Genomic DNA, 21,671 nt, shown 5'->3' with positions numbered 1-21,671 from the left:
AGTGGAAGTATTTCCTTACTGTAGACTTTCATTTCATAGTGTTTCAAAGTTTCTCCAGCCTCATTTGTGGCTATGCAGGTGTATCTTCCAGCGTTGTCCTCCTGTGCATTTAGAATCTGCAGGGTTCGACCACCTGACAATAGACATCATTCTTTAATAGCATCTACATTATATTCTCACTTCTGCAGCATATTTTCAACACGTTGGTCCAAATTGTGCCCTTAGATGAGCATGAAAAACTGACTGCTTACCACCATGTACACTGTGTAATAAATAAGTGCCTAATTTGCAGGAGTGCTTTAGATCACAGCTCCCGTTGTCTACAGATTCTTGGAAAATATGTTAACATAGTGCTGTACGAGAAGTATCTTGAAGATATTTAGACAGGAAAACATGATTTAGGGTTCCACACTTCATTCACAGACAAAGGGAAAGGAGGCAAAAGGGTAAGACTAAGCCAAAAGAGTCTATTCAGCACACAGGGGTGGATGTGAGTCTCTGAACTGCCTTTCTGCTTCAGTGCCGTACTTCATACGAAAGAGGCCCTTCACTCCCTCTGGAGAACAGACAGAAGCAACTGCCACAACGTGAGAAGCGTTAACATGACTGAATCAGTAGGATTTAAGACTTCAGGTGGCCTCTGCAACTTTGACATCCATCAGTTTCCTTCCCATAATATCCTGTTTATTTATGATTTATATTGTCTGCATTCTCAGAGATAAGGCACTATTTAATTTGGCTGCAGCTCTTTTCAGACTGCATTTCTAGAAATTGTCCCCCTGTGTAGTAATTCAGTTCCTCACTATCAATATCAACTCATTCTTCCTCTGAACACTTACAGTTAACAATGATAAAGTACTGGCTTATCTACATTACTTCAGTGTTACCAGTGAAGCTTGTTCCTGTTTTCCACCACCACAGGTGTGCTAGGTAAGAGCTACTCCACAAATTAAAAATGGCAAATTACTAATGAGCAAGAAAAATGTCACCTCAGTCTTTTTACTAATGTTGTTGTTTCTATCTCTCTCCATCTAATCTCCACACTTCATTTCAACTTATTTACATTCATTATTAACTCCAATTAACTTGTTTGCCATCGTTTAGCTTTACAGAACAAAAGGATAAATACCCAAATACAAATAAAATACAAGCACTTAAAGAATATTCAAATGAGAAGTGCTGCAAAAGTTCAAACATTGCACTTAGTAGAAATATATCCTTTGAGTTTTCAAAAAAATCTGTAACAGGAAACTAAACAATGAAAGAATGAAGTGTTATTTCTCAATAATAACAAAAAATTTACCTGGCAAAATGCGGATGTTTCTGTTGGATTCTAAAGGATTACCATCTTTCAGCCAGGCGATTGTAGCTGGAGGATAGGAGTAAGCCTCGCAAACCAGCGATGTTGGACTGTTGAGGATGACAACGACATCTTCAGCATTTCCATGGCTGTCTGCACCCACAATGGTTGGAGACACTAGAAACAACAAAATCATTAATTAGAGGAAGGACATCTATGAGAAGCCAATTTTCTGTTCCCTGTTCAGTCTAGGAATCTGGTTGCAGCCTTAAATAGCTGGGAGGCATCCACAGACTCACAGAATGGCCGGGGTTGGAAGGGACCTCTGGAGATCATCTAGTCCAAGCCCCTGCCAGAGCAGGGTCACCCACAGCAGGTGGCACAGGAACGCGTCCAGGAGGGTTTGGAACGTCTCCAGAGACGGAGACTCCACCACCTCTCTGGGCAGCCTGTGCCAGGGCTCTGCCACCCTCACAGGAAAGAAGTTCCTCCTCACGTTGAGATGGAACTTCCTGTGTTCAAGTTTGTGCCCGTTACCCCTTGTCCTGTCACTGTGCACCAATGAAAAAAGACTGGCCCCATCCTCCTACAAGGTGGACTGAAACCCAGCACCAGACAAACATTCATGGTTTTATGTTTTGTCCTTAGGTGAACAGTCAGGCCCTATCAGTGGAATCCATCTACCCCTAGCCTTTGTCACACACAGGTCACTAGGAGGCCAGCCACCACTTCTTGCACAGCAGCTGGCAGAGCCACCGCTTGATGATCCTGTGAGCAGCAGACAGGTAGGAGGCAGGAGCCTAGGAAATGAGGATGTGGAAAACAAACTTGCCATTGTTTGCATTTGGTTATGCAATAACGGTCATAAAAAAAAAGAGAACTGCAGATGGATACAGCTTTTATGAAGAGATCACAATCCGAAATGCTCTTCAGATACTTCTTCCTTGAATCACAATAAGTCAATACGCTGTCCTGCTCATTCCACACACACAGTGTCCTGTTAGAGTTCCGCATTTTCTAGCTCTATATTGTCTTAAGCACAGAACTGCTGTTTCTATTGAACTACTACTATTTATCACTTACTAAGCTATAAAATTTTAATTGTAGACAGGCAGCTTATGCATTGCTGTAATTAAAGTACTACAAAATTCCAATATGATTATCTGTTTTTTCCTGAGATGAATATTTTCTCTGCAAGAGCCAGCCCAGCTGTCTTACCAAGTACATTAAGACTGTAACTTTTGCTCTTATCTCCAGCTGTATTGGATGCAATACATGTGTATCTCCCTGTGTCAGTGACTTGAGCGTTGTTGATTTGCAGGAAACGCCCATTAGACAGAAACTTGTGATCTTCATCCTCAGTTAAAGATTGCCCATTCTTTATCCAGGTGATCTGTGGTACAGGGTTCCCTTAATGGAGTAAATAAAATTGCAGATATTAGTTGTTGCATAGTCTCTAGGATATGCCACGGTTTACGAAAAACACAAAAATACAGTTTCAGATGCCCTTTTAAAATACATCCTTTTCCTTTAGGGAAATGTTTTGGACTATGTATTCTAAAGTATTTGAACATCCTGAAGTAATGTAGACCTCCTCTTAAATTCCACAAGCCTTTAGAGAAGAAATAACACAGCAACTATCCTCTTGGTTACATTTTATATGACCTTTATGAGTAGGAGTGCTTAGTCCTGCTATAAGCACCATGGTTAAATCTAAATTTAAAAATTCCACTGAACTGAAAATTCCATTAAAAACACGCTATTCAGAACCAATGACGATGGACACTATGGGTTTGATCAGCAAGGATAAGAAATATTGTATACTTTTACCTATTGCTTCACACGTTAGGGTAACTCTGTGCTTCTCTTTCACTTTCACATCTTCCAATTTATTTTCACCCACAATCCTTGGAGGCACTGCAAATAGACAAGACGACATCATCAGCAAGTATTGCTTGCAAGCGATTTTCATACAACAAAGATTCACTCAGGCTACATCTCAGCGAACGCTTCCCTTAATCACCTCAATCTAAGAACGGCTCAGATCTACCAGAAACAGGTCCAGATGTGAGACGCTGCGAGATAACCTGCCTGGACAACAGATATGCACTCTTCTGCTCCCCTTCACCGTACAAGAACACACAACAGGCAAGAGAGGACCACAGACACATAAAGTACTCACCTCACTTTGTCTGCAGAGCTAGAGAGATACTCAGGGTGCTGAGGAGTGTGGTCTGTAGGGCAGTATTTCTGAGTATGGTCAGCAGAGCAATGGTGATGACCATTAGTTAGCAGGGCCAGGCTTGATCTTATACACCAGCAGGTTTTATAAGTTTGTAAACAAGTTCTATCACCCATATTAAGCTGAAAGTGATTTATTTGTTCAAAACCATGTGCTTAAGTTTAAGAGTTGTTTGCTTTCCAACACTAATTGAAAGCATCTATCTAAAACTCTAGGGAAAGAACTGATTTATTTAAAAAAAAATAAAATAAAAAAAAGTCAGCTTGTCTATTCACATACCATATGGGTTGTTATCCCTTACGAGCATGCTCAAAGCCATACAATAGATTACTAACAAGTGGATGCTGTGTAAAGGCAGACGTGTTTTATGCAAATACAGCTAATTCCATACAGGCAGAAGAACAAACTGATAGGTCTAAAGGCATCTTGCTGTGGCACAAACTATGTTTCTCCATGGAAACAGAAGACAAAACCATACCCTTAAAATACCTTCCTACACCCAAACAGCCAACTTAATAGAAGGAAACTCTTACTGTATGGCTGACCACCAAATAATCTTGGCCAACAGGACTGCACAGACTTATGTGCTATGGGATGAGGGAGGCCAGGTTACGAACGTGTTGGTGAGCAGCTGTGGTGGTGAAGAGCTCTGATCAACTATTTATTTCAAAGTAGAGGCATTTGTAGATTCAGGCCAAAAGAAAACAGCACTACAAATCAAAGTAGGCGTGGAGTATAACAAGTTGAAAAGGAGGCCTATAGTTAAAAGACAGCCCAATCTGCTAGAGATTTTGGAAAGTTTTGTAACAAAGATGTCAGACTAGGGAGCCAGATACCACACTTTAATAATCCTACAAAATTCAAACTTTCAGCCTATATAGAAGGCCTAAAGAGAGAGGAAGTAAAATATATTCAGCAGCTTATCTGTGATCTGCCACTAAGTTGGAAGCAAAAGTTTTATAAAAATTGGAATAACAGTAATATGCAGAATTCATTGTTAACAGATAAAAATAATGTTACATCAAACTTTTTATACTAATGAAGGGTATAAACTAGAGTGAAGAAGAAAAAACAAAATTAAAAGAGGCTTGCATTTCACTTGGCTGGAATGGCAAAGATACTACAGTGCAGCTAAAAGCTGGCTTCTGACCAGGACACATGGCGAGATGCGGGTTACAGAATTGAGCATGCAGGAAGATGTGGCCAGTACTGGCACCCTCACCAACTTGTGATGCAGTTGTCACCAAATTTCCTACTGTGACTGTACAAGCAATCCAAAATAGACTTTTGTATGGGTTCTAGTGTCCAAATGCAATGAGACAAAGACACATCAACTAGCAAAGGAATTAGATGGGGGAAAATATAACCTAAAATCATAAACTTTTAAGTCAGGCCAAAAGTTACTATTCATAAACAAGCAAAGCAACTCATCGCTTTGGCCCCAAAATAATACAGTAAGATGTCAACACATATTAATTTCAGAAGTATGACAAAGCCACAGAAAACATTTTGCAAATATATAAATATTATGTGTATTACACCAAGCTCTCCATGCAAAGCGGCTTGCCTCTTGTAACTCCTATCTACGGTTCCTATTTACAGCGAGCCGGTGAATATTCTGTGTCGCTATCAGGCCGCATTCCAGTAACTTTCCTCCAGAAAGACAAAGAAATTACTGGGGGGAGGGAAGAGAAGACTGAACAATGGAATTTTCCACTTAGCCCACTTGAAATCAGCTTCACTGAGCATTTTTCTTCAAGGCAAACAAAGCCTATGCAATAGAGATTCCCAGAACCCTCAAGAACACCCTGCTACTAAAACACTCCAAAGAAAACAGTAAAACAATGAACGCTTTTCAGTGTTTATCCATCTCTTCCATTCTACCAGACTTACACTTACATGAGCTCATCAAATAAACATGAACTGACATGAATGTAAGTTATCATTTACAGGCTGAATATGCCTCAGTCAGCTGAAGGCAAGGGAAGCTGATAGCACTCAGCACCTTAGAGAAAAGAAACTTACAGGAAAATTATATACAGTAATGCTGTAAGACAACCTGCATCAGGCCAGGTAATTATTGATAAAAATAACAAATAGTTACTAAACCAAAAAGCAGTATTTTCTGGGAAAAATACCATTTTTTAAAAATAAGTAATGTGACTAAATTGCACAATAATGGTTCCAAACAGCCATCTAAAGAGCCTGCTGGACCAGTCCCTGTCCAAATACATTGGTAGGATCACCCGCTGCCACACTTGGGTTATATCCTTTACAGTACCAAAGGCTTTACTGACCAAAGGTTTCCACCGGATCAGAGATCTCTATTTTGCAAAAACAAATCCCATCTCTAGTGTTTAATTTCCCTGTTGGTCTTGACTTTGCCTTCACACCTTTGTTGCAACAGATTATTACCATCACACCACTCAGCTATCCAGGTGATGCACAGTAATGCTGGGTTTAATTCATAAGTATTATCATATGGGGTTGCATCTTTTTGCATTTCAGTATTAGATGCAACAGATTCACGTGAATTTTATGTGGTTTCCCAGGGCCGTACTTTTCTTTTGACTTAAACCAGCTTAAATTTAGGCTGGTGCCAAAAGAAATAGCACTATCGCCCTGACCACTCTTGTCATGTTCCTTTCACCAGTACTATCATTTACAGGCTGTGTGGTGAACCAGCAGGGAACTGATCGGGCAGAAAACTAACCTGACCAGGAAAAGGCAAAAACCCTACCTTTTCAGATCACCCGTAAACTGATTCACCTTGTTCATCATGCCCAAGTGAGAGTGAAGCTATGAGCAACAAGAAACAGAAGAGGGAATGGGAGTCCGGCTGCCAGCATCCCCCAGACTTATCCTGAAGCCAATTACATTGACATCATTCCCTTTCAGAAAAGAAACAAGTAAACCACAAAACAGAAGTAGCTGCCGGGTATTCCAAATTATGCCTGAAGAATCTTCATTTTAGAAACTAAACAAACAGCAAATTCACATGTAGAAGTAACTTCTTTTTAAAATCTGATTTTCTGACCATGTTATCAAATGCACTTCTTTTTTTTTTTTTTTTTGCCCAAGGACATATGTTTTGGCAGAATAATTTTTAAAATACCAGCAAAGTATACAGTAGACCCTCTTTTCTTCTACTGTAACAAAAATCATCATGTACTTACCTAATACAGAAAGCTCAAAGTCCTTCCTCACCTCTCCTGCAGCATTGGTCACTACGCAAGAGTACTGACCCTCGTCAGCTACACTTGTGTGTGTCAGACGGAGCGTCCTGCCCCCTGAGGAGAAAGCCAAAAAACGTGCAATTGTTAAAGTCCTGCTCCAACCAAGATGCTCCCGAATTGTCTGTGCTAACTCTTAAGTTTTCATATTTTTTGGTTAAATTTACAGCTGTAATTTTTTTTAATGCGGCCTACTTTTTTAACGTGCTTTGTTTTGCTGGACAAGCAGTAAGAGAAAGTGACTGACCTTACTCCTACTCCCATCATTTCTGTATCTCTGCTCAAGCCCTCAGCTCCTCAGTGCTTTTAGATCTGCACTTAATATTGATCATAGTATTCTTTCCAGTCAGTAACTTCCAAACTACCCTCACACATCTCTTTTTTTTTTGTTTTTCTCCAGAAATTACATTTAAGTGAACTTTGAGGCATTCAGGTATTTTCTGAGAATTTCTGAAGGAAGTCAGAGACCAAACGGAACAATCAGTGACAACTTGCAGACACATCTGTAGAGTTTGTGCAGAGAAAATGGAAGCTGCTCCACACAGGTCACTCAAACTACATGCAGGGGTACAGCGCACACTTAAATCATTGATCAAGCATGACCCTGTGACATCCACATTGTCATTATGGGGATATATTCCAGAAACTTACGTTCCTGGTTATGTGCTTTGAAGGAAGAAACTGCTGACCTGGATAAGGGATGTGCCTCTGGCCAAGGCATCCCGCCTGGTGGAGGGAGTTACTGTGAGACTGAGGGAGGCTCAGCTCTCGGCCTGATCCCTTTGCCCATCCACACCCTGAACAAAGCCATGTAAGAAGCGAAATGAAACCGGTATGTGCCCGCAGGAGACCAGCTTTCTCTGGTGTCACATACCACAGCACACCGAGGGCTGCTGAGGCAGGATATGATTTTCTACATTTAGCTAAAACTTAATAAAAGCTTTTGTCTTTCCTAAAGCTATTATGCAGCTTAGTGCATGGCCTGCAAGGAAAGCAGAGGTGGTATGGTGGGATTTTTTTTCTCTTTTTTTCTAAAGGATATGTAGGAAGCATCACGAAAAGGAAACACCAGCATGTATCTGAATTAACAGATTAAAAATTGCCAGTAGTGTGTCCACACATTTTAATCATCTGCAATGCCAAGTATGTTTTCAATTAACAGAACCAAAATCTTGCTTTGGCAAAGTGTTTTACCTCTTACATTAGTCGAAGACGGGAATTTTTTGTTGTTGTTGATTTTTGTTTTTTACGGCTGTACAAGCACAAATAAAATTCCAAATGCCATGTTGATTACAGTTCACTACCACAATGTGTAGCTTTATGAAGAACCACACAAAAGCACAAAATTTGCTGGAAAACAAAGCACTGAGTTCTGGCCTGTTTCCCCACTCCCACTGCAGCTAACATTCAGAGACAATAAACATCTTTTTGTCTCTCACCCTTCCTGACTGCAATCCAGGTGGTGATACGAGTGTGGGTGTAGAAATCAACAGACAGAACAGAAACAGTCAAGCCCAGAAGAAATTATTTTTATTGATGGCAACTCTCCACAAAAAGGAATGCATGCCAACACAGATAGCCAGATTTATACCAGATAATAATCAGACACCCACTCTTTTTTCCATGCGCCACACGTGAAAATGGGAAAGCAGAAGACAGGACTACCTAGCATGTTAAAAGCTACACTGATGAAAAAAATCCTGAAAAATTCCAGCTCCAAATCCAGTCTTAGCTGAGCTTCTAAACACCTTCCAGTTCCTTTACCTGTCTGATAGTTTTCCTGTGTTCATGCTGTAGGATTGCTTGGCTTTGCATGGTGGCTACGTCAGAGTGTTTGAAACTTCATCAAAACTTATTTTCATGAGATTTCTAGCTGTGAGTGGCAAACCCAAGATCAAAGAAACATCTCAGCTGTCATCTGAACTAGTTCTTTGTAGGTTACTCGAGCTTGAAAATCGAGACCCCTGATGAATCGGATCTGTTTCTCTGCTTGCCTGTCCTAAGTTTCTCCAGATGCCTTGGACTAGTCTTCTTGCTAATGCGGTGTTTTGTGCTGCCTTTGACTGATTGTCTAATCCCAGCTTTTATGAGATGATGATATTCTGAAGATCAGATTCAGTTAGCCCCAAAGCTAGGAATAATTTACATCATTAATTTCTGAAGCTCATGAACAGGTTTCCCTTTGGTTTTATGTACAGACTCACAGAAATGACATGTTTTGTTTACTGTCATATGTATTCATTCTCTCAAAGAATTTTTACTTTTAAAGGGTAAAATAACTGTGCAGAGGAAGTGGCAGAGAAAACTAATCAAATGAGAAAGCTAATGCAGTATACATGATGGCACCAACAAACCAAGTTGTTACCATCTGACATATTTCTGGAAATAAGCTTTGGACTAACAACCACTATCAGCCAGAATTACGGCTTATTCCAGGTCACAGACCAAACAGTTTCCACACGTTTGGGCCATATACATAAAGTTTGGTAGCAACTTTAAAAGTTGATGTTAGCTATTCACCAGGCACTCCAGCCAATCTGACCCCATTTACTGAAAAGCTTGGCATCGAGTAACAGTTTCTCTTCTTTCCTTGTCTTTACAGGTGATTAAACCAAACCTTCTTTCACGTGCACTAGAGATGCAGAGGGCCCTTCAACCCCTTCCTTTTTATTTTTTCAATGAAACCCCACCCCACGGGCTTTTTTACCTGAGAGGATTCTCATTGAGTTGTTCAAAGTGACAGGCCATCCGTTCTTGAGCCACGTTATTGATGGCAAAGGAATTCCTGAAGCTTCACAAACCAGAGAGATGGGATTCTTCTCCACAATGCTGATGTTTTCAGGCATCTGCAGGTAACCAGCAATACCTGGGGGAACTACAGAAAAGAGTAAAGAAAAGCCATGCTTCAGAACACATAAAAATTAATTTTGCTCTCAAAACATTCTGTCATCCAAATAATAATTCTCTGAAGCTAAGATAAGCTTGGCAAGTGAAGAGCTACAAAACTGAGACATTTAATACCATATATTAATGACAATTTCTCACTGTGTAATGGCATCAGTTCTATTACCTTTATTTTACGGCTTAAGAGCCCTAGCAAATAACAGTTTATAGCAGTTCTGTCCATTCTATGCTAATTATAATTTCCAGTATCTAACGAAACACTAGGGAAAATCCTAACGCTGACAGAATTTTTTCTAATGGAAAGAACAACCCCCTATTAAAATAACTAACAGAAATTTATTTTTAGCTTTTCTTTGCTAGAAGTAAGAATATTTCCACTGTAGTTCTGCAGTTCTACAGTTCATGCTTTATTAAATAGAGACTGGGGTCAAGAATTGACCAACATCCTCCAGCACTCTGAGTAGCCTGAGGAGGTTTAAAGTTTCTTTTTACTACCCAGAAGTCTGATAATACAGTACAGCGAACATTAGCAATAAAAAAAATGCATAAATAAAACTCATGAATAATGTAGGCCTCTCATTTTCAATAATGAGAATTCCTGTGTGTACTTGCACAGTAAAACATGAATGTTGTGTTCAGTGAAGCGTAAAAAGGCACAAAAAGAATTACAGTAGCTGTAAGATAACGTGATGTTCCAATCAATTCCATCAAGTCAAATTATAGATGAATTATAGGTGGAGGTGCCATCTTTAAATTCTTTTAATTGTGCAAAATGAGAGAACCTGGTAATTAGGTACTTGAGACACTGGCTATCCTCAGGTAACTGTCCTCTGGTAATGGCCATAAGCAGGGTGTTCTCAGTTAAACCTTGATTTCTGTCTCCCACCATAGAATATTTCCCACCATGACACCCACCTCAACACTGTATAAAATTATACCACATCTTGGTTTTCTCCTCTCAGGAGATGGAGCAAGTGGGGGTGGACTGATATTATATTATATATATAGTTATAAATTGGATTTGGATTATTGTAACACTGCAGTTGAAACTGCATCACTGATCTGCACCTGAACCTGCCTCACATGTACAGCCTACAATAGACACACATGGTGCATTCAGCCACACAACTATTTCTTGGGTGTCCTTTGGTGAACTTAAAGGTCTAATTTGTTTCTGTTATGCCTGCTCTATTTTGCACATACTCACCGTGAACATTTAAATCATATTTTCTGTCAGCCAGCCCTGCCACATTGGCGGCAACACAGACATAGCGGCCAGTGTCGGACACCTGGGCGTTTTTCAGTTGAAGAAAGTGACCATCCTGAAGTATCTCTATGTCCCTTCCACTGACCAGCGGACGGCCATCCTTCATCCATGTGATTGCTGGTTCTGGAATGCCCTGTACCTTGCACTCTAAAGAAATTTCATTTCCTTGGGTGACAACAACTTCTGATGGGTGGCTACCACTGTTTAATATAGTCGGTCGAACTACGAAAGAAAAAGAAACACAGTTTAGAAGTCAACTGGCAGCTACATTTCAGGATCTTCACCCGGTTCTGAACCGAGCAACAACCAAGTTTGCCGGATCAGTATTTTCATAAAGACCAGTTATTGTGGGTTACTGTTGGCAAATCAGTTAAGGGCACCCTGCAATCCATACCATTTTCCGCAGGGCTGAGAAAAGACAAATCACCTCACCCAAAAGTAAAAATGGTTTTTAAAATGTAACTTACAGGCAATTTTTAAAATGCAAACAGAAAAAAAAAAAGTTAAAAAAGACTGCTCCAAATGCTTAGAATAAATGCTGTCAATCCATACAGATTTCTGAAGATTTTCTCTTTCATGGGATTGTTTAAAAATACCTCCTTTTATTCCCAACTGAAATACAGAATTTGCAGTAAAACTGCAAAATCTAAGTTCAATTAGTTGTCATCACTACTACAGTCTGGTGACAAGAAACACTACACTAACTAACCCCCAGAGGGGTTACATACTCATAATCACCTGTGGTCAAATGCACTTTCAACAGATACATGCGATGACTTGGACAAGCTCAGAGTCCAAAGCGTCAAAGTTTTAATTACTTAACATTCTCCTCGGAGTACCCTGAAATTGTCCTATAGCTAGACACTACTCTCCGAAAATCCTGCAGCTTAACATCACTGTGCTGACACTACTTCCATAACATAACTCTATTTCAGAATGGGTAAACTATGGAACAGAATTTTTCATGGTAACTTACTGTATACTTGCAAACTGTATTCTTTCTTTGCACTTCCAGCTACATTTGAAGCAATACAAATGTAAGATGCAGCATCAGACTTTTCAGCGATTGAAATCTGTAGCTGTCTGCCTCCAGATAATATCCGCACCCTTCCCGAAAGCTCAGCCATCAGTGGAGAGCCTGCAAGAGACATTCTTTCAGATAAAAACACAGAAAATTGTAATGAGCTTGCTCACATGGTGTGAAGTCCACCGGCTCATTTAAAAATTACTGAGCTAGACAATTGTCCATTTTATAATTGCTCTATCAGTGTTTTCCCAGACATCAGAAACCTCACGCAAGCAGATTGTGAGGACTTCCCACGTTAATTGCCGACTTCACGACATACGGCAACCTGAGCTAAAGCCCAGTAACTCTCACCACACTCGCATCCATCCAGAAAGCCTGTGACACTTCCACTAAGCAGCAAATTCAACACTTTCAGTAAGATCAGCCCCGTTGGCCGGTATATAATCATCAGACCCAGCACAGCCAGTGCCTAGAAATGTACAATTTAGTCTGCCCAGCCAGACCATCTGTATATCGTGTGTCACACAGCAGACGCGCATACACTTCTGCCCAGGAAAGTTTCCTTTCTGTCATTAAGAAATGTACTGGCCTTCCAGTACGTTATTAGAACATATGATACAATGCCTTTTTGGCTTCCAAGAGACAAGGTTTAAAAAGAACTTGATAAACTTCATCTTCTCTGAAAATTTTATGCAATAAAAAAAAGTGTTTTGTAATTAAAATTTGCTCTTTCCACAAGCCAGATTTAATTAAGGTAGGTACAGACGACACTGTACTGTGCCTTCTAGGAAAACACAGATGAATTGGTAAGATTGATTAATAACACAAGAATTACCATACTTGAAGAGTTCAATATCTTACTTTGTCTAATAATCTCTCTCCAACAGTGTCCATGTTTAAAAGAAGGTGTTAAACATACCTGCTTTTGTCTACTGATTCATTAGAAAGTGTTTATCAATGTTACTTTAACCCCTAAAGCAAAAAGGTGTGCAGACTACTCTTTTAGATATTAAGATAGGATGAGAGAAAGGTTCAGTAAGTCCCAAAAGCAATTACTACAACTAGATGCACTTTCACCACTTGGCAGCATGCCATGGCTGCAAATTAAAAAAACCCAGAGGATACGCCTATGTTATGTGGTGGATATGTCTATGTTAAGTGGTGGATCACAGGGCAGAGACCCTCCAACTCAGCACCACAGGACTTCACAGTGACCCACAGCGCTGCCAGCTGGGACCCACAAAGAAGTCTCGGTGCTGTCTCGCTGCACCACGGTAAATAAGCATATCGAGAGGGGTCAAGTGCTTCACTAACTGCTCATTTTTAAGCCAGCTCAGGAATCTCTGCACTGCGCTTCTCTTGCACACCTTTAGGAATAATGATACCTAATCCAAGCAGAGGTGAGTGAGAAAGATGAGGATAATCTACTACTGTAGTTCATTTTACTCAATAAGGACTGTTGGGATATCTGCATGTTTGAACTCCTGAGAACACACTACCTAAAACGTTTACAGGAAAAAAGAAAAAATGTCAGATCAGAATTATCACATTTGCTTTATAAAACAGACAAGGGATAGTTACTCACCATTCTTTTTCCAGGTAAGACTGGGTGGTGGGATGCCACTAGACTCACAGATCAGGCTTATCAAGCTCCCTTCAATTACAGTCAGTTGAGAGATGTCATCTGAGCCATAAATACTCGGTGACACTGAAAAGAAATGCCAAATAATTGCAACATTTGAAACAAAACATTGGCAGCCAACAGTTAAGACCCAAATGACCCTCACACAAATTTGTCCCATTATGCTTTGAAGCAATTACAAGGACCGTACTCTCTTGCTGGCAATGCAAACCAGACCCTGGGTAGGGAGTAACATACTTGCAAACAACTGCATCTGTCCCTCCAGCTTCTGAGCTCTGGTGCATGCACAGGCTCTAGTTCTGCCTGACTTTTGAATGGACGTCACAGAACAAAGCTATTTCTGTCAATTATTCGACTGACTCCAACTCTAAGAGCCTGTCTCATTCACGGCCTTCACTCATAAACGTACAGATATCATCATTAGTCAGAAAGTAACTTTTAAAATTCAGCCCAACTTTTTCCTTTGAGTTTTTCTGGCAGCAACACGCTGGCTGCCACATCCAACACGAAGGACCCCATCCCTCCGGTTGCCCTGCTGTAGCAGGGTGCCAGCTTTGCCCTGCAGCACTGGGACTGTAACCCAGTTGCAGACAAAAGGGACCACTGTTTTCACTCTGATTCTCAAAGTCTTCAATAACTTCAATCACTAGGGATAACTGCCTTCTTGAAATGGAGGAACCATTTTTTTTCTGATGAAAATAGCGTAGGTAACACTTGAAAAGAGACCAAAAAAAAGCAGAGGAGAACACAGGCTGAAACTGGCAAACAAAATCTCAACAGTGAATAACTTATCCAGCATGTTTTTTTATGCACATGACAGTAGACAGCTTCTCCTTCTGACACTTCAAATTCTTTATTTAGCAGCAACCAGATGTATGCATTTCAGAATGACCGACTGCAAAGGGCTTTATTGTACTGTACTGGCTTCAACTTTTTATTTGTCCTGCTTCTAGTAAAAAAGTTCGTGCCATTCTCTAAGGAGGTACATCTTACATTTAACACATGGGCTGGTTCCTGGAACCAGAGTTAGCTCTCAGGATCTCACCAATCCCCAGAAGGATACATTTCCTGGATTTAAAACTTAAAAATATGGCAAGCAGCACTTTTTGTCCCTGGGTGTAAACAAAGACTATAATTCTAAACACTTAGCCACAGATGACTTTCACAGACAACTTTTGGTTTCTATTAAGTTTATTCCATCAAAGCTGCTAACGAGTGAAGAATTATCCCTCCTCTCAAAATCCTACTGAAATGGTCTCATTGCACAAAAGAACAAATCCATATCCCTCCAGCAGCAGAGGTCCCCTGCAAGACTGCAGAGCTTACAAATCTGGGAAGGGAAAGATGAAAACGATACACATGGTAAATGGTATATCACTTGAGTATGGGAAAAGTGCATGGTCTTGCATGGTACTACAATATCCACCTCTAATTTAAACACCAGGAATGTTTCTTTTCAATAAATAATGACAGAATTCTGCACTAAAAATTGTAGCTTTATCATTACAAACCCTGTTATAGAACTCTAGTTTTGTGATTTCAAAGCAAGAAATTAATTTGTAATAGCAAAAAAGGGCACATTTCAATTTGCATACGGGGAGAAAATAATGCTGAAAAAACCCCATTCAAAACGAATTATTAAAATAAATGTCCTAAGCCACATTCATCATCTAGCCATAGAAAAATTTTACTAGAGCTATGTTTATGATTCAGTGCTGATAACTTTGCAGAGCAAATAAAGTTTTATTCATCTGAATTTCCATCCTTCAGCATTTAAAAAAGCTGAGAGTCGGTATGTTACTTTAAATGGCATCAGAGTGCTCAAATAGGAGCTATGGATACAAAACCAGTGAGTTATAATTCTAAACTACTACCAGGCATGAAAACCCAGCCTGACAAAGGCCTACGAAGTAGGTGGTATTAATTTAGAACCAAACCAAAACAATTTGGAAAACATGTGCACTTTCTTGGGACTGTTAAACTACAGCAAATATAATAACATCTCCCTGTATGAACCTCCGCAATTAAGCGTTTACGAACTAGAGAAGATTTTAGTGTCTCACATCATGATTTCACTCTGAGCTCCATTCCCATTCCTGGAATAAGCTTAATAAATCTTACCCCAAATATTGACATTGTAGTTCTTTTCAGTTTTCCCAGCAACATTTGTCGCTTCGCAAGTGTAACGGCCAGTGTCCTGTACTTGAGCTCCTTCAATCTAGGAAGAAAACGAAAACCCAGATTTCTTCTTCTTACATTATTACACATGAAACTTGCAGGGAGAGGTTGTTCAGGTTTTAATTTGTATTTTTACATCTGTGTCTCTAAATATTAATAATACAGTATCACTCCTGCAAAATCTGTACGCAAACACCTAGATGTCTGTGACCTTCCTCACTCCTCCCCACTACTCCATTGCACCAGAGGGCCCAATGCTGTCCAGTCTCTAACGGGTATCTAGTGCCTTCATGGTGGGTGTACTCCACAGAAAGCAATCGCCTCCAGAGCCTGAGCACCCAGTTTACCTTCAGCACACTTCCATCTTCAGAGATGCTGAGGCCTGGCTTCTTCAGCAAGGGCCGCCCATCTTTAAGCCAGGTCAGCACGGGTGGAGGAATAGCGTCGCTCCGGCAGAGCAGCTCCACTGCTTGGCTGATGAGCACAGAGACGTTTTGTTCCTCTCCCATGATGTTTGGTGGAACTACAGCAATACATCAAAACAACGGACCTTTGGGCATTACAGACTTCACAGAGTAAACATATTGTGGAGTTAACAGTCTTCATTTAACAAAAATAAAATGTCAGTTACTATCTTTCTCACACACAACTGAAGTCTCCTTTATATCACAAAAAGCACTGGAATAATTTTTGTTAAGTAACAAAAATTACATTCTGTAAGTACAGAATAACCATACAGCACAAGATATATGCTAGTGAAATATCAGCTACAGAAAAACCACATAGATAAGCCAAGACTAGCAAAAAAAACCAACCTTGAAATATAGAAAGGAAAATCATCAGTATATACAGAACAGGGGAAGACATTCCTGTTAAAGAGAGCTAATGAGCGAAAAGGTTCACAAGATAATAATCATATCAAGAAGCTGAAAATGTCTTAAGCTTTTCCAGACAGTGCCAGGATGGATAATTGGCTTTAAGGACAATTCTGGCTTGAAGAAGAATATTGTCCAGAGATGGCCAAATACAGAAGACAGAATGAGAACTTACAGGGTTCCGGCCAAGCGAATGGATTAATGACTTAATCATTAAGTCACAATCTACAATTACTTTACTGCCTATCTGTTTTGTGTGGTATCTGCTAGCTAATTATTGCAATTATTGTCACAAAGCACTATATTTAAGTTTGTACTACAGTTTCAGTGATAACCTCATTATTAGACTATTATTATAGGGTGGAAAAATCAGCTTTTGGAATGAAAGTTCTCTGTGTGGAAGAAAAAAAATGCTTCTGGATATTTAAATTGAAAACCATGAGCTATTCTTGAACAGTGTCAAGATTTATGAAAACCCATTTTTTTCCTCCCATTTTTAAGATTATTTGTGTTTCCACAGTCAAAAAAACTAAAGCAATTGAGAAGGCAACTGAGAACTAAACCTTGGAACGCAGCAAGTCCATCATTTTCCATGGGGAAAGTGTTGGTGGCTGGTATCAAAAAGAACACAGAGGAAATATCAGACTGGCAAAGATGAGCTTAAATGAAAAGATTAAAGACCGAAAACTGTTTGCCATCTATGGCTTTGTATCAGTATTCATGTCTGAACTGAATATCCTTTGGTAATGGCATGCAGTCAGATGAAATCTTCTAAGATTCTTCTGCCCCGGCAGCTGAGTCATTGACAGGACATTGCCACATTAAGAGTTTTAAAGTATTTCGGTGTCAGACACACACCACCTTGGAAACCAGCAAGAGTGCTGCGGGCTATCGCACCCTGCACTGCTGCTGCTCACCACCAGCTCTCTGCCAGAGCTCCCCTTTCCCAGCTCACCGCCAGCGAGAGGGAATTTAGGGGTGTTTGTCATGCACACTGCAGCAAGCCAGGTGCTTTCTTGGCATCACTAACATAGGTAACGACAGCAAACTGCAGAGAGCAGAACCGCTTTTACCCGGCTGCTCGAGCATGACCTTGAAGAGAATTTCTGTTCGTGCCCTTAATGGCATACGTGTTCTTGAATCCTTAAAGCAATTCCTTTCCAAAAGGAAAGGATTCCCTTTCCTTTCTCATCATTTAAATACATAACGCATGTTCATTGTAAACTCTTGACATTAATGCAACATTAGATTTGCAATTAAAACATTTACAAAATCAAAACACTCCTAGGAAGAATTACTTCGTCTGGTTACACACATCCAGTAGGATTTTTATGCCTGTTGTGTACTAAGACAGTTCAGTTTGCCCCAAAAAAGTTGACCAGGGCCAAATATAAGAACCTTTATTGTCACATTTCCTTCACTTCTTAGTTTTGCAATCCATTACTCCAGAAATTACATGTCTGCACAAAATATTGGGGTAAGAAGAAGGGAAACAGTGGGACTATCTGTGAGAAATACTCTGGGCTTCACTCTGAACAAAAAGATGCTGAATTAATTAGCACACATGAGATTATAAAATGTCCCAAAGTGGTACTCAGTAAACCAGCAATACAGTTCTCAAGATGTCCTGAAAAATAACATTAACAATAAAGCTTTGTTTTTCTTGCACAGGAAGTACTAAGCAGAGCAGCTGATTTCACAGTTTGGAAATAATTTAGGGAAAAGTCTGGTCTCTGTGGATAAGAAATATAGTAACTGAAAAAAAAATCTGTTTATCTTACTTTCTTTGTAGAATTCACAAAGGCCCAGATTCTTTATGAGTGCTGTGGAACTGAAAGCTGGAAGCTGATCCATTACTGCAGAAGGCAAATTTATTTCCAAATACTTTTCCATCAATTACTTTTCCTCTCAGCTAAATGAACTGAAATGTGTTCAAAAGGAAACTAAGTTTATGAAACAGACACTAAAGCATTTGTTTCAGGAGGAATGGGGTTTAAAATTAATCTAATTATGCTCATGGTAACTATATGTTACCCAGATCGTTCCAACTCCTGGACTGGCTCAGCACACCACACATTTCTAACCATCTCAGCTCCAACCACACTCCAAATTATTTTCCTCTTGTGAATTCTTAATTAGATTACCGATATGAGGCAATCCCTAAGAGTAATATTACTTTTTGGTGACAGTCTCACTCAAGATGGCCCTGCAGCTGAGCTCAACCCTGGCCAGCTTCTAATACAACAGTAATTTTAAACATACATAACTTCTAACTAACTCTTTGAGTTTCATCTAGCTAAAATAGACAGAGGTTCCAGAAAATAAAAGAGAAATAATAAATATAACCATGCCGGTTGTGTGGGTATGTATGCCTGTCCTCAAACTCGAAAAGGGACCTTGGTATTCCTTGTTCTAGACACAAAATGTTCCAGCCCATGTTAACCTTGAGCTTGCTTGCCGTGCCAGAGACCTGACTTCTGAACTGCCCCTTGCAGATGTAAAAGTAGCCATGACTCAAGTCATGAGTATCCTAACCACATTGCATTGACAAGGAAGTCAATTCCGAAAGCCAAACTTGAACGCAAATAACCTGGCCAGCTGTCCCTATTCACCTTAGAAAACATCCAAACTTCTAACTTCTCTTGCAGGATTTTCCACGCTTCTGCTTAGGATTGCCATAAAGCTAGAGGTTGGCAGAGACAAAACAGTTCTCTCTCCACTGACCTACTGAAAGCAGAAGCAAAACCACAAAGATTCTTCTATTCCAAAACCCTCTCTCCACATCTGGTACCATAAGATTTCTAAAACAAATGGCAGATCATGGTTCATCCTCATTTCACTGGTGTACAAAACCACTGAGCTGTCCAAGGAAACTTAAAACTCGCTCCAGTCAAACTTCCTGGCGTTCCTCCTGGCAGTATGGCATGCTCTTTGGTATCTGCACATCACCAACGAGCTCTAAGAACACAATATGAAAAGGCATCTTACCCAAGTTAAAGAAAATCAGGATGAAGCTCATACAAGTCACAAGAAATGAGAAGGAAGGATGAATTTACATGAGTTCGTTCAGAAAGATGTCAGAATTAACGTATTGACATAATGTGGAAAAGTGACAAAAGTACAAGAGAGATGTATTTCCTGCTTCTTGAAAAGACAAAGTTGACTGCTTGGGCTCACTGCAGCTCAATACAGTGTCACCATTAGCACTAAAAAAGTCACCACCATCGTGGGATCTACATGTTTTTTTACACAAAGATAAATTTTTTCCCATTATTTATAAATGAGCCTTTATGTATTAAACTTGTAAATGTTTCTAAATAAATAAATGTTTAGATAAATAAATAAATGTTAATGCTTCCAAATAAATAAAACTATGAAACTTGTAAATTCACCGTAGCAGCTACACTTCTTCAAGGATACACAGAAGAACATACTTACATACTTTAAAACACGTGTACATATGTGCATATATATATATGTTTTACTTACACACGCACACAGCTCTTCATCCCTTTGCCTTCCATTATGGGTTGGAACAATTTCTATTCAATGTTGCTACAGCTCTGGGCCACAGTGTGTTTAATTAAAGCTCCATGAACAGTTCTCATGAGCAAAAAGAAAAGAGTTCTGTCAGAAAATCTCACCATAAACTCTGAGATCAATATCTCTCTGGCTCTCGCCCGCAGCATTGACTGCAACACAAGTGTATTTTCCTGTGTCACTGATCTGAGCGCTAGTCAATGCCAAGACTCGGCCCCCAGACACAACCTGCAATACAAGCATGACATATTCAGAACATGCAGCAGAGAGAACTATTAGGTTCCATTTCTAAATGAAATACTTGTTTTGCCACTGTTCCCACCATCTCTCCGTTCTCTACACTCTTCCCTGCACTCTGTCATTCTCTTTTGATTGAGACTTGCGAAAGCAAAAGTCTAACTTCATGCAAGCCCCAAGGAAGCTCCTGGCATTCCCAAGTCTTTGCAGGATCTTGACATTCCTCCCTCTTACCAGTTTCAAACATTCTGTCGCACCTTTTGTCTGTGCCCTGAGCTGTCTTCACAGTATACAGATTTCCCCTCTTTCCTTTCAGACCATAAAATTAGTTTTCAAAAAGCAACCATGCCCTCTCTTTTTCACTCTGAAGTACCTCCTTACATCACCGGTCAGTCTTTTTTTCTGAATTACTATTTTATGTAGTGAGATATTACATGATCTTGAGCTCTATGGATCTCTTCAGCTACGAATATGGTCCAATTTCCTCTTCTTGCCAGTAAGTGAAAAATTTGTTAATGTGAACTCTTACTCAGTAAAAAATCAGTTGAAAGGACTGCCTTATTTCAATAGATCTGTATTTTCCACTTCACACAGTAATTACTGGACCTAAACTCGAACCAATAACCCAGAGCAAAAGGCCTCATACTTTCATTCCAAATCCTCTAACTTTGTTCCCTTAAACCGCATCGGCTTAAAAGTCTCCTACCCCAAAAGGAAACAGCACAGATGGCAGGATTTGAACCCAGTACCTGGAGTCCATCGCTAAAGCTGGAAACAGGGCTACCATCTTTTAGCCACGTCAGAATAGGTGCCGGGATGCCTCTTGCTTCACACTCCAGTCGCACTAGATTATTAACCACCACTGTCACCGTGTCACTGCTGCCAGAGATTGATGGCGGGACTGAAAAATAAAAAGAAAACGAAGTTGAAACAGCTACGTAACAGTATTAATCACAATGAAATTAAGTGGGATGCATACTTTTGGACATTATTTCTCTTTCTGCAAGGCAGTATATTATTGGAAAGATTTCAGTGCTACATCTACTGAACTCTTGTCAGTTATTTGCTCTGTGCCAAATCCCGCTCTTACCTTCCAGTCAGATAACGTCAATGGCAGCACTGTGAGCAAGGTAAGAAGGACTGGGTCCACAGCCCAGAGGACAGCTGTGGAACCCAGGAACCAGAACAGAAAACCAGAAAATATTCCCTCAAACTTTTATAATATT

The 21,671-nt window shown here is 40.0% G+C and overlaps 1 protein-coding gene across 1 annotated transcript in view; it reads right to left on the bottom strand.

Moving 5' to 3' along the window:
- Positions 1–21,671, bottom strand: part of HMCN1 (hemicentin 1) — a 187,557-nt gene that overhangs the window by 58,660 nt on the left and 107,226 nt on the right. The window contains exons 39-51 of the mRNA XM_063343291.1: positions 21,195–21,346; positions 20,313–20,436; positions 16,141–16,316; positions 15,737–15,833; positions 13,559–13,681; positions 11,923–12,084; positions 10,887–11,168; positions 9,483–9,650; positions 6,719–6,832; positions 3,131–3,217; positions 2,519–2,710; positions 1,304–1,477; positions 20–133 (exon numbers count right to left, since the gene is read on the bottom strand). Of these exons, the coding sequence (XP_063199361.1) occupies positions 20–133; positions 1,304–1,477; positions 2,519–2,710; positions 3,131–3,217; positions 6,719–6,832; positions 9,483–9,650; positions 10,887–11,168; positions 11,923–12,084; positions 13,559–13,681; positions 15,737–15,833; positions 16,141–16,316; positions 20,313–20,436; positions 21,195–21,346 (1,965 nt within the window). The remainder of the gene's footprint in view (positions 1–19; positions 134–1,303; positions 1,478–2,518; positions 2,711–3,130; positions 3,218–6,718; positions 6,833–9,482; positions 9,651–10,886; positions 11,169–11,922; positions 12,085–13,558; positions 13,682–15,736; positions 15,834–16,140; positions 16,317–20,312; positions 20,437–21,194; positions 21,347–21,671) is intronic.

The sequence above is a fragment of the Chroicocephalus ridibundus genome, chromosome 8 (assembly GCF_963924245.1).
Source record: "Chroicocephalus ridibundus chromosome 8, bChrRid1.1, whole genome shotgun sequence".
Lineage (NCBI taxonomy): Eukaryota > Metazoa > Chordata > Aves > Charadriiformes > Laridae > Chroicocephalus > Chroicocephalus ridibundus.
Note: the sequence above shows the minus strand (reverse complement) of the source record. Positions and strands in the feature narration are given on the sequence as shown.